The 14,237-nt window shown below is 37.6% G+C and overlaps 1 protein-coding gene across 2 annotated transcripts in view; it reads right to left on the minus strand.

Annotated features, from left to right (window-relative positions):
* LMNB1 (lamin B1) overlaps positions 1-14,237 on the minus strand; it is a 73,428-nt gene that overhangs the window by 9,391 nt on the left and 49,800 nt on the right. For both annotated transcript variants that reach the window (XM_077138773.1, XM_077138774.1), the window contains exons 6-9: positions 7,517-7,737; positions 6,214-6,439; positions 4,865-4,969; positions 1,231-1,350 (exon numbers count right to left, since the gene is read on the minus strand). In XM_077138773.1, coding sequence (XP_076994888.1) covers positions 1,231-1,350; positions 4,865-4,969; positions 6,214-6,439; positions 7,517-7,737 — 672 coding nt within the window. The remainder of the gene's footprint in view (positions 1-1,230; positions 1,351-4,864; positions 4,970-6,213; positions 6,440-7,516; positions 7,738-14,237) is intronic.

Consider the following 14,237-nt stretch of genomic DNA (forward strand, 5'->3'; position numbering starts at 1 on the left):
CACTATGAAGAGAAGTCTAAACACCAGCAGATGTCTATGGTGAGGTACGGACAAGAAGATGGACTGACTCTTCAAACACGGCAGACTCCCAAGATGAATCCTGTTACTTTATTTCTCAGGATTTAAATGAAAGTCCATGTTCATTTTTTTTAATCCAATAAATAGTTACGGATTACTTACTATGTGCCAGGCATGACACCAAGATAAATCAGAAGCGGTCTCTGCTCTCAGTCTAGTGAGAGGGGACTACTAACACGTACATTGTGCGAGCAGCATGGGAACCAAGTGTGTGCCTGCTCATGCTGTGAGGGAAGGACAGAGCCTGCAGCCTAGGTCAGAACCAGGAAAAACGTGAGAGCAAGGTCCTAGCTATGGCTTCCTCACAAGCCAACTTAAATCTCACTAGCAGATGAAGAAACAGCATTACAACTCAGAGAAGAAAAAAAAAGAGGCACAAGCTACTCTGAACTTATACTACAAGCTCCATTAACATGCTGTGGCAATAGTTACAAACAAGGAAGAACTCTGAAATTCTAAACAGAGGTGCACTGAAGTTTTGTAAGGCATCTGAATAAAGTAATCAGGCTGGGGAAATACTGGGATTAAAACAGGCTTTCCTAGCTTCAAAGTATGCTTTATTTCCTTAGGAATGGTGTTATTTATGAGACTGATATACGGTACGTGGGGTGGTATGTTACATTGCAGTGGAGGGTGGGCCACGGTTTTTGGCAAGAATTCTAAAACTGACATGCTGAAAACATGCATCAAGCAGATGTATGCCCCAAATCTTTGAACACAGAGTTTTAGGAGAACTGTAAGAGCTGGTAACAAGGTTAATAATATAAGCACTTACTAAGGGGATCATGAGAGGCCAGGCACTGATCTAAGCACTTCCCATTTAATCCATTAATATTATCTTCATTTTAAAATGAGAAAACTGAAACAGAGAGGAGAAATAATGTGCCCAAAAATACAAAGCCGGTATGTAGTGCAGGTAGAAACTGAACATGAACGATCTAACTCTGAAGCCTGTGCTAAAAACCGTACTCTTCAGATATATTCATCTTTCCTAAAATTTGAAGATAATTTCAGTTTAACTTAGCAGCCTTGGTCTGATTTAAGCAATCTGTCACTTCATATTTCAATTTGACTTTTGAAAAGAAATCACACCTGCACAACAAACTTTCAGGTGAAACTGGCATTGCAGTGGCACTGACAAAATGGCCATACCTCTCCCTGAGAATTTTTCAGTATAACTTTCACATCTTCGCCAGTGCCCCAAGAGTTCTGGTTCTTCCAGATGAGGTCAGTGGGAGGACTGGCTGTGACACCAGCATTTGCAGCCCATATCTGGAGGGAAAAAAGGGAAATCATTATACCCAGAACCCAGCTCTCTCACATCCCAATAAAAGTAGTATAATGATGAGACTTGAACACCTTATAAGAAGACTGATCCTAAAAGTCTGAAAACTATGTGTAGCTTCAGACTTGCTCCATGAACTACCTGGATGTCTAAGAAAACTCACAGAGCTACCCAAGGCATCCACTTCCCCAGCTCATAAATGAAAATCTTGATACTCAGAGCTCTGGAGTGAAGCTGCCTACAATCACATCCTAGCACCTCTACATGCCAGGTGACCTTGAGCAAGTTAGCCTACTTCCTAATTTGGAAGCTAAAATGGAGCGATAATAGTACTTATTATGCATGGGATTGTTGTGATCAGCAAATAATTATCCACGGGGAGGACTGGCTCCCCCAATGAGTATTACCTCTCACTACGAGCACTCTACTGCCCTGAGTTTTATGGGCCATCTTTCTGTGCTATATCTGACACTCTCTAATAGTATTTTCTGGCTGCCTACAGCAGGAATTGAGGAGATGACTAACTTCTCTCATACTTTCTGCAGGAACAGTAGAATATGCTCATGGAATCCAGCATGTCCACAAACAGGGACAGTGTCACAATACCCTGGAGTGTCTGAGATTGCTCCAAAAAGAATACAGGAAATGAATAAACTCTCTTTCCACTATTTGAGGAGACACTGAATTGCTTTTGAAATCAGCTAAGCAAAGAAAATAATTACGGTTCTCTTCTTATCAGCACAGGAATTCTGCCAAACTTTTTAATGCATTTATGGGCAAAAAAGTATGAGTCGGGTACAGAAAACCTGGGAGTCAAAAGACCTAGCTTTGAATCCTGGACAAATATACCAGGAGCCCGAATCTCATCCATGTATAGGGATAATACTACTAACCCTGATATTTTATAAAGATCATATGAAAATAGAATTAAGTTTTATAATCCATAAATTGTCATACAAGGAGGTTATTCTTATGCATTAAGTAGATATCACCTTGTTAACCAAGATGTAGTGGAGAAGCTGAAGGGAATTGCCTGAAAATGTAGAGCTGTGTTCCAGTAGCCATGTTTCTTGAGGATGATTGTATAATGACATATCTTTCACAATGTGACTGTGTGATTGTGAAAATCTTGTGTCTGATGCTCCTTTTATCTACCTTGTCAACAGATGAGTAGAACATACAGAATAAAAATAAGTAATAGGGGGAACAAATGTTAAAATTTAGTTTGAAATGCTAGTTATCAATGACAGGGAGGGGTAAGGGGTATGGTATGTAAAATTTTTTTTTTCTGTTTTTGCTTTATTTTTCTGTTGTCTTTATTTCTTTTTCTGAATTGATGCAAATGTTCTGGGAAATGATCATGGTGATGAATATGCAACTATGTGATGACATTGTGAATTGCTGAGTGTATGTGTTGGGAATGTTTGTGTTTCTTTCTTGTAATTTTTTTTTAATTAATAAAAATTTTTTTAAAAAAAATTGTCATACAATATAAAGAACCACATGATGGCAAAAGGAAAGTTGGAAATGGTGGCGGCAGGTGTATTTTTTAATGGGGAGAAGTATCTATGAATTATTGATTAGCATAAAGCCCTAAACTTCCGTCAGCATTACAAATGGAAAGGGTGGGGAGCATTTACTAGGATGAAACTGAAAAAAGGAACTGAGTCTAGGTCGACTTCCCAGTTAAGGGAATGCTGAGTAGAACGTCAGTCCTCCTAATTTCCAGCTAAACTGTTCATTAGTCTATGTCACTGATGGTTTAGTATTAGTAATCATCATAAAATGCCAATAACCTTACAGTGTATCTTACCCTATAATTAAAAAAAAAGTTCTAGAACGTGTTGTTTAATACAGTAACCATCGTCCATATGTGGCTTCTGAGCACTTGAAAATGTGGTGAAACCAAACTAAGATATGCAATATGGGCAAAATATACACCAAATTTCAAAGACTTGGTCATAAAGAATGTAAAGTATCTGACTAATAATTTTTTTATATTAATAACATGTTAAAACAATAATATTTTGATATAATGGATTAAATATAATAAATTATTAATCTCATGTGTTTCTTTTTTATATTTCTTAAATGAGGCTACTAGAAAATTTGATATTACATATGTGGTTCGCATATTTCTGTTCTAGAGTTTTAAACTGATCTTTGCTATTGCCTTATACAATTAAGATCACTTATCGCCATTCTCTTCAGAAAAACTTGTCACATTAAATGCTAACTGTTGAAGAGAAATAAATTTATGATGCTACCTTATATGATCTGAGTGTCCCACCACACCTATAGAATATATATCCATTTGGTCCCTGAGGAACTACAGCCGGTGGAAAAAGCAGATGACGGGCATAAGCGTATCACATTACCAAAGAAAGCACTTATCCAAATCTGAATCTTCTGAATTAAAACATGATTTTTCCACTGTGTTATACAGCTACCATAAAACACATAATGGACTGAGCAATTTTTCTTTCACTATATAATTATTAGAGAAGAAAGGACAGAAAGATTGAATATCTCTTCCCATTACTACAAAACTAGCATCTGATATATTCACAGCGGCATTACGCTCTCAGAATACACATTCTTTTAGAGACGTTCTAATCTGCACTTTGAGCCTCTGATCTTAAATATTAAGTAAAATTTGAATCAATTATAAAATTTAAAACATTTGATCCAAAAAAGGAAGGAGACAATTATCTCTGTATTTCTTAGGGATAAAAATAGTGACTTCTTTGAAATCTATACCAAAATTGACATTTTATTGTTTGCTAAGTCTAATTTAGTAATAAGTAAAAGCAAAGGAATATTTTGCTTACTCGATGAAGCATATGTCTCCGAAAGGTGAACTAATAATATTAAATAAGCATTAAAAATGTGCTAATTCAAAACATGCCAGTAGAGTGATTTAGAAGCAAAGATAGAGTCAGAATGCCACATTGCCAATCTGGAACCTTAAATACTAATCAAAAACCACAATTTGCCCTTGCAAAATATTATGTTTCCAAGCAGTGATTCTTTGCAAGGGTGCCTATTACCTAAGGGCTTTTGTTCAAAACATCGGCCTATATCCCAAACCCAGAGATGGTGATTTGCTAAGTTCAGGGTGGGGCCTGGACACCAAACACTCCCCAGACAATTCTGATGTTCACCCAAGGTTGAGAGCTGTTGTTTTAAGGCATACAGCTAGTATTAACAGATTATCTTCCTAAGGGCCATGATGTATCTCCTGCATAAGACCGGGCCATGTAAGTATCAGTCAAGAGAGCTAATTCACATCTGCTGGAGCAGACAAAATAAGAAGGCAAAGGTCAGTCCCTCTAATTGACTACTAATCTTTAAATTAATAGTCGATCACCACTCTCAGTAAGATAATTTTTCTCAATCTTTAATAGTACTTATAAAATGCTAATTTCTTAAATGTTTCTCTTTAAGCCAAACTATTTTAAACTACTTTATCTGTTAGTTGAGCAAAGCAGTTGCACTTACTGTAACAGTCTGGCCTGCCTTCAGCACATATCTTGAGGTATATTTGTAAGTTACTGATGTGTCTCCTATTTTTCTGATCATCTCCCAGCCTCCCATTGGTTGATCCTATTCACAGAACAAAATAAAATAAGGTCAATTTTCAAATATGCAGAATGTTATGGAATAATTGAATTAATCCATATAGGCAGTTAAACTGAAAACAATTTTATGACTGTCTTCCCATGATTCATGTTTTCCTACTATAAAAAGATGGTTTTGTCATTCTGTAAAACAGTAACTTCTACATTGCTGCAGTTAATCAATTATTAAGGAATTTAATTTTAAGGAGGTCAAAACCAGAAGAAAAAGAATATGAACCAAATGAAATGGTCATATTCACTGCTAGATCGGGTATGTCATTAAAATTTATAATATAATCTAGCTATCAAAATCCTAATTATAAACATTCAACATTTGACTGTTTTAGGCTTTTAAAAATATAGACACATAAGTTCCTTTTCTTCTGCATTTGTACCACCCCCATACAAACAGCTTTCTTACCTGGAAGAACGGGCCCAATGATACAATGAGTCAGTCCTAGGTGATAGCTCTCAACTTTCTCTCCAAAATTGCCCAAAACTGCCCAACATCCATGGGAAGGTGCAGGGTATTAAAGCAAAGAGTTCCACTAATACATATGTACCTCTAACCCAAAGATAAGAATACACCACTGTTCTGCAACTAATTGTTGTGATGTGCTTTGAAATGTATTGCTTTTTGGTACATATGTTATTTTTCACAAAAAAAAGAAAAAAAGTTGATTGTGATGATAAATGTACAGCTATATGATGATATGGTGAACCAGACTGCACACTTTGGATGGCTACATGGCATGTGAATACATATCAAAAAAGAATAAACCAGGATGAGAGCCAGTTCCAGAATAGCTCCACCAAGGGCTGTTATGCCTTTTGAAAAATAGCAAAATTGCAATAATGGGGCAGCAGAGGCTACTCTGGTTCTTTTGCTTTTGGAAATTATGACTGAGAGAGGCCTCATGACCTAACCTCTTTAGTATCACAATTGCTAGCGCTCCTTTGCCCATAGAAAGTATTCATGCATCCATGTACAAGGTAAGTTTTAATAACTCTAATAAGAAAACTACCAATGACACTCCACCTCCTCCTCCTATTTTAATTTAGCCATTTCTTCATGAATTTATGTTATAAGGAGAAAGGAAACCTTTATTCCATAAAACTGATGAATCCAAATAAAGGTAATAAAGGCTGAAGAATTCTTACAGTTGAAGGATCAAACACCAATCAGTAAAGGCTTGTTGGAGAAAAAATGTTGTGTTTTTCTTTTTTTACCTGTTCCGAAGTGTTCTTCAAGCGGATAAATTTCCCATCAACATCTATCTCTTCAATGCAAACATTCCCAGTAGCTGAGGCAGAATGAGAGATGCTAACACTGCTGCTTGCCTCAGACTCTTCCACATCAACTCTCTTCCGCTTTCCTCTGGTTGTACGAACACTGCGACTAGAAGATGCCCGTGACACTGTCACACGAGAAGAAGGGCTTGGAGAGAGCTTCAACCTACATGGGAAAAGTAAAACATTCCACTATGTAACACATATGCCTTTTCTACCTAAAAACAAACAAAAAGTATGGTAATATCTTGCACATGCATTTCTAAAACAAAACACTACTAAAATCTGACAAAGCCGATACACATTTTAACTGATGTACACTCTAGCATATACACATTTACGCTAGAAGGATCATCAACGATCTTAAAAAAAAAATTTTAATGTCTTTCCTAGAAATAAAACTAATATAACTTAATGCAACATAGGTGGCAAAATCATGCTAACTATCACTACTCTACCACAACCACTGTATTTAGCATACTTTTTTCTCTTATCATACCTGTATTTTCTTTTCACAAAATCACAATCACTGTGAACATAATATTGAAATGGATTGGCTTTTTAAACCTAAATCATTCATTTTCCCTTTGGCCCTTTCTCTGAGAATAAGCATTATAAAGATTTATACAATAACCAGATATGTAGAATAGTATAAGAATAAAGACTCCTATAGCCAAACTTGGAATTTTACAACATATTAAAATACCAAAACATTTAAATCTCTGAAAGGAGAGACTCCATCCAATAATAATATAATAAAAATGCTTGAAGGGAGTACAAGGGTAGTTCAGTGGTAGAATTTCGCCTGCCAAGCGGGAGACCTGAGTTTGATTCCCAATTCATGCACTCCTCCTCCCCGAACCCCCATCCCCAAATCAACAAATGGTGCTGCAATAATGGGATAGTCACATGGAAAAAGAACAAAATGTGACCCCCCTCCATACAGCACACAAAACCAAATCAAAAACAAAAACCTGCTTGAGTGACATTTTAGGTGGCTGAGGTAGCATATGATCCATTACTACTCTGCAACTGTTTTAAAAGAAATGGAAGAGGGTGGGCCACGGTGGCTCAGTGGCAGAGTTCTCGCCTGCCATGCCTGAGACCCAGGTTCAGTTCCTGGTGCCTGCCCATGTTTAAAAAAAAGAAATGGAAGAGAAAGTATTAAAAACCATTTTTCTTTAAATGAAAGGGATAAGGCAGTAAGTACACTATAGGATAGGAAAACACATAAGTTACATACCTCTCTTCTTCCCCTTCTAAGAGTTTCCTATAAGCACTGATTTCCATGTCCAGAGCCAACTTTACATCCAGAAGTTGTTCATAATCATTCAGTTGCTGCTGCATCTGGTCCCGTATTTCTGCCATCTCTCTCTCTTTGTCAGACAGCATGCGACGAGAGTTGTCTCTTTCCTTAGCAAGTAAATCCTCCAACTCTTGAATCCTTTCCAAACATGCTCTAGACTTCAGATTCAAAGAAACATATTGGTACATTGTGGCATCACTTCAACATTAGCACAAGACAGCTATTTTAACCTTTTATTGGACTGGAAAACAAAGAGAGCCCTACAGAATCTCCAACTCAAAATTCCTCAAATACAAAACATAGCTCTCAGGAAAGTTTTGGCTTTAAAAGACAAAAAGGAACATTCTCCAAATGTAAGTGTACATGTAATTTTTCCATATAGGGCCAAATAAAACAAATTTTTAAGCTGTAGTTCTGGGAAGTCAACTCCGGTCCCCTTAATTTTACTTCAGAAGTATAAATTAACAAAAGTAAAGAACTAAAAAAAAAATTCACTAAACAAAAGAAGCCTAGGGTTGAGTGAAAGTTTGCTTTGGGGAACTGCTGGGGAATATTTAGAAATTAAAAAGAAAAGGGATTCTGACTTCTATATGGAAGGCACTACATAGAGTCTCTGTATGATGGCGGTGTTATCTCAACACTTAAGTCCACTGATCAGCACATAAAGGCTATACAGTATGGTGTGGTTTGAAAATATTGTTTTAAATATAGAAGTTTTAAATTTGCTATAAAAAGATAAGCAACCACACCAAAAAGTTCATTCAGAAACCTTTCTGGAGCACAGGATAATTATTCTTCTGAGTCTCCCTGTCAGAATTCATCTCAGTAAACTCAGAAAACGGCAAGTATAATCAACTCAAAGAGACCAGTGGATAGCTTAGGTCCTTAGAATCACAAGTAGCTGCAGAAGAACAAGAGAGAAAGGGTACCTAAGGTGCAAAAATTAAATCTGTAAGGCTAGAGATAAAAATGGAACTCTACAACCTACTTTCAAACGTTTGGAGAACTAGTAAACAGACCGCCTGGTGGATAAGGAAATGGGCGGACAAATGGACAGAATGACTGTCAGACGTGGTGAAATATTACAGCTGGCGGATCTGGTTATCCGGGTGGGGAGTATGTTGAACTTCTCTGTATGGGTTTTGTATTATTTATACAACTGTCCTATAAGTCTGAAATTACTTCAAAATAAGAAGTTTTAAAACAAGAAACTGTGCACTGTACATAAACACTGCACTCTTATTGGTAAATTTATTTTCCACGAGTATATAGGTTGATTTTGAAACTGCTTTACTCATATACTGGGAGTGAACAAATAAGTCAATGGATGGTTTGGAAACCAGGTGTTCTCACTCTAGGAGACAAAAGTTATAGCGAAGTAAGAAAAGAAAGCTAGAATGGACCTAGTGGTACTGGATTAGTCTGTATGAAATCAGGATTAGCTTAATTTAAATCCCTACAAATGCAGAAATATTTATAGATACATGTGTATACATGAGTTAGTATACACACATATACTACCCAGCTGTGTCTGCTGGGTCAGCCCAGAAGCAACAACACCCCAGTAGCATCAAGCACACTCAGTGCCCAGATCTTAATTTCCATATGCTGTCTCTAATAAGAAGAAGCAGGGCTCCTCGGAGAAATGACTGATTCCAGGGCCGGAGCAGAGGAGATATAAGATGAATCTGGAGCAACTTGTAGTACCAGAAAATAAGGAAGTGTTCAAAATACAAAGGGACACAGGAGTCAACCTAAAAGAACTCCCAATGGATAAAGCAGGAACAATTTGAGCAACAAATGAATAATACTGTACCAGATTGTAACCCAATATATAAAATAAATATCCATAAATCCATATTGAAAAAAATGAGTGAATGAATAAATGGAGAAGAAGAAAATCTTTATAAAAGAATTCCATGTCACCTAAGACTCAGAGTTGGAGTTCTGTAGCTCTGAAAGTCAGCATTGCTACCTACAACTGTTAAAGAAACGAAAAAAGAGATTAGGCTTCAATTAGAAATAAGAACAAAGCCAAACTGGTCAAGACCAAGGTAAATCAGAACACAGGGTAAAGGATGATACTATCTGTATTTTAGAACTTCACCTACTGTATGAGACCGAAGGAAAGAAGCTTTATTTTGTCCAAAACCTAAAGTTTTTATAGCACACAAAACTCAATCTGTCTGATAGTTCATTTAAACAACCCAAATACATGGAGCCCAGAATGGGAACGAGGACTTGTATAGGTTAACGTAATTCCCAGATACATCCCAGAGTATGCTGAGCAGGTATCAAAAAAATACCGGCAACGTTCATTGAGGGCTGGGAATAAAAATATGGAACTCTTAAACTTTCTCACCTGTGAAGGCTTAGATACTCTCTCAAACACAAGAGACTTCCAAGCCAATAGGCTAAGCCCTTGATCTTGAGGCTTGCTCTTATAAAACTTATTTCTGTAATGGAAAAGCTAAGCCTACCTATAATTATGCCTAAGAGTTACTCCCAAAGAACCTCATTTATTGCTCAGATGTGGCCTTTCTCTCTCTCTAAGCCCAGCTCTACAAGCAAAGCCAATACCTTCCCCTACGTGGGACATGACATCCAGGGATGTATGGCTCCTAGGCAACGTGGTACAGTCTTCCAGGCAGGGGACTGGCCCAGCATCACTGGAATGAGAATGCCTTCTTGGCCAAAAGTGGGAAAACAAAAGCTCCAACCATCAGTATTCCTGAAATCCCTAAATACCCTGGGCTCTATCTAAGACTCTATACATGTTTTACTTATAAAGTTTATTTTTTAAGAAACTTAAGGCCTCCTGACTGTTTCCATGCCAGATAAGCCCTGAATCCCACAGGTACCAGGGAGTCTCCCTGGCAATGTGGGGTACGACTCCCTGAGGCTGACCCTGGAACCATGGGAACAACCCTACCCTACCGACCAAAAGAGGGAAAAATGTAACAAAATAAGGTATCAGTGGCTAAGAGAGTTCAAAGAGATTCAAGAGCCATTCTGGAGGCAAACGTCAGCTAGACATTGCTAACTGCCAAGGTTTGCCAAATCCAACCAACATCATTCCTGTTAACCCTAACAAACACCCAGGGCCCTATGTGAAAGCCTACAGAAGTAGCACATACTAAGGTTATTCTTCAGAAACTTAAAACCTTCAGATGGTTCCTAGACCAGGTAAGCCCCGAAACCCAGAGAGGCCGGTCTCTCCTAGAGCATCATCCAGGTCACCCCCCTGTCCCACACTGTCAACACCCCTTTTCACAGGAAAAAAGTTAAATGGGCATAACTCAAATATACCTAAAGACTGGGAGAAAGATCAAAGGAGAAGGAGGAATTATAACAGAGAAGTTAGGATTTAACAAATGTGTATGACTACTGAATCATTATATTGGTATTTCTTTTTAGTCTCTAGTATCTTAGAGCAGCTAGAAGGAAAAACCTGAAATTGTGGAACTGTAACCCAACTTGGAATCTGTTCTATAACTAATTGCTAAAACATACTTTGAAATTTACTATTTTGTATATATGCTATATGTCACAACCAAAAAAAATTAAAATAAAAAGAGTGCCATTTAATAAATGTAAATACCCCCTTTTCAGGATGTAGAGCTTAATTTTCTCTCTATGTTGGGGGTGGGCTGGACTTTGTGACTTGCTTCCAAAGAACACAGCATAAAAAAGGGAAAATAGTAACGTTAACAGTGGAGAAACTGGCAAACACTACTTTAACCAATGACAAAGGATAACGGTGCCCGCGATGCCGTGTGGATATCATGTACCCCTGACATGATGAGGTGAGAAGAGCACTGCAACTCTGCGGTATCCTTTCCAAAAACCCACAGCCCCTATCTAATCATGAGAGAAACACGAGACAAACCCAGTTTGTGGGACATCCTACAGGAATCCTGGCCAGTCCTCATCAAGACTGCAAAGTCATGAAAAACAAAGAAAGACTAACAACTCTCACAGACCAGAGAAGATGGAGGAGAACTGGTACCCTGAAACAGAAAGAGGTTATCAATAGAAAACTGGTGAAAGCCAAATCCTCTGGAGTCTAGTTAATAGCAATATTACCAATGTCATTTTCATAGTTTCGACAAATGTACCACAGTAATGTAAGATGTCAACAACGGGGAAAACTGGGTGGGGATATATAGAAAAATTGTCTATACTATCTTCGACTTTTCTGTAAATCTACAATTATCCCCTCCCAAAAAGGTTATTTCAAAAATAAGCAATCAATTATTTAATTAAAATCAAACAGTAGCAGCTGACATTCTATCAGAAGCAGAAAATGGCCTTGAGGGTGCTATTAAACACAGTGGCCGACATAAGAAAACTTGCTCCATTTGCAAAAAAACAAAACTAAAAACAAAACCCACCATACTATAAACTAAGAAATTACTTCTTTCCCGTGTTTTCCTCTCTCCCAAAAAAAAAAATGTAAGTTCAAAATGCTTCCTCTTCAGCTGGGCCACGGTGGCTCAGTGGCAGAGTTCTCGCCTGCCATGCCTGAGACCCAGGTTCAGTTCCGGCTCCTGCCCATGTAAAAAATGCTTCCTCTGCAATCTCTTACCTTGTATCACACGTGAAAGTTAGAAAACAGAATGAGGAACAAGGTGGAATCAATCATAAAACCAAAAGGAAATTCTTATTGCCTAACAAGCAGCATGATGAAACTGGTAAGACTAAACAGCAGACACTATTAAGATATACAAATGGGAAATATTAAAACAGGAAGCTTTTTCTTTCTTTTTGATATTTCTAAGGCTAAAACTTAACGAATGAAAAATCTTCTCAAAATAATTATCATAAATTCTGTGGCCAGTACTGAATAGATGAAAGAAGCCCAACCCCAAAATTAAAAACTATTCTACAGACATGACATCCAGGGGTGAAAGTCTCCCTGGCGTTGTGGGAGATGACTCCCAGGGATGAATCTGGCACTGCCACTATGGGACCAATAATTCCATCTGACCAAATGGGGGAAAAGAAGTGTAACTTATAAAATATCAGTGGCAGAGAGTTCAAATAGAGTTGAGAGGCTACTCTGGAGGTTGCTCTTACATAAGATTCAGTTAGACCTTGCTACCTATCATAACCTGCCAACCCCTAACCAGGACCATCCGGTCAATTCTAAAGAACACCTAGGGCAATATATAAGATTCCACAAAGATGCCATGCACTAGAGTAACTTTCCAGAAACCTACAACTCCCAGATGGGTCCCATCCAGATAAGTCCTGAAACCTAGCCCAGCCTCTCCAGAACATCAGCTAGTTCCATCTCCCTACCCCATATTAGTGACAGACCCTTCCAATATCAAAAATTTAGAATTGCCATAGCCCAAACACCCCTAAAGAAGGGGATGGAAAAGATCAAAGGTGATAGTGAAGTTATACAGAGAAGATAGGATTTAGTAAATGAATATGGATGCTGAATCATTAAATCGATGTCTCTTTTAGTCCACAGTATTTTATAGCAGCTAGAAGTAAAAACCTAAAATTGTGAAATTGCCACTCTGAAATATGTTTTACAACTAATTGTGGTGCTGTGCTTTGAAATTTATTGTTTTGTATATATGTTATTTTTCACCAAAAAAAAAAGGAGGAAAAAAAAGTCGATTGTGATGATAAAAAATATTTAAGCACTCTAGCCTCCTATATTCTGGAGCAGCTAGAAGGAAAAATATGAGAGGCTATCATGGTAGCACATGATAAACTCTGGGATCTGTCCTGTAACTGCTTGTTGAAGAGTGCTTTGAAAACTATTGCTTTTTTACTTCTTTGCTTTGTATATATATTATACTATACAATAAAAGAAGTTAACAATTCAAAAAAAAAAAAAAAAAAACTATTCTGGTTGAGGAGGATGCTTTCTCTCCGTTAGCTCCTGGAAAGCTTCAAGGCTCTGCTGAACACCATTTAGAAACCACTAACCTGAAAGTAATAAGAAAACCTGCAAGGATGGGAGCATAATTAAAGAGAATCAGGGAAACAGTCTAAACCTAGAATCAGAAAATACAGCAACATGTATACTGAATGAAATGTCAGGAACAAGAAGAAAAACATTATCATGATTCAATTATATGGACTAACTATAATATAAAAATTTGGTGAACTAAAAGTCGAGAGCATGGGTTATCAGGTCGGGACCTACTGTAAAGGGTCCTAGATTGTAAACTTTTACAGTAGCCACATATGTTCAGGAGGTATCATTGTTAATACTACATTCTGAGATACTGAGCTGTTGTATATAACCTGGTCTTTCCCAGAAACTTTCTGGGTATTTATGTGACACCTAAGACTCAGAGTCAGAGCTCTGAAGCTATGAAAGCCAGCAATACCCCATATAGGAACTGCTTAAAAAGTTGAAAAAGGAATCAGATAGCGAGTAGAGATATGAATGAAGCAAATCTGGATAGGACTAAGGTATATCAGAAGACTGGGTAAAGAATGATATCATCTAACTAGGATGCAAAATTGTGAGCTAGTCCTGGCTCTACTCTAACTCAGCGCCCTACACTAGTGGGAAGACGCCCCTACACGGCAGGCTAACATGCCCCGGAAGGTTTTGACAAAAGCGTGAAAACAAAATACCATCATGCACTTCAAAATTCATCTCAAATTACATCTTTTATTTTGGGGG

The sequence above is a fragment of the Tamandua tetradactyla genome, chromosome 21 (assembly GCF_023851605.1).
Source record: "Tamandua tetradactyla isolate mTamTet1 chromosome 21, mTamTet1.pri, whole genome shotgun sequence".
NCBI classification, from domain to species: Eukaryota; Metazoa; Chordata; class Mammalia; order Pilosa; family Myrmecophagidae; genus Tamandua; species Tamandua tetradactyla.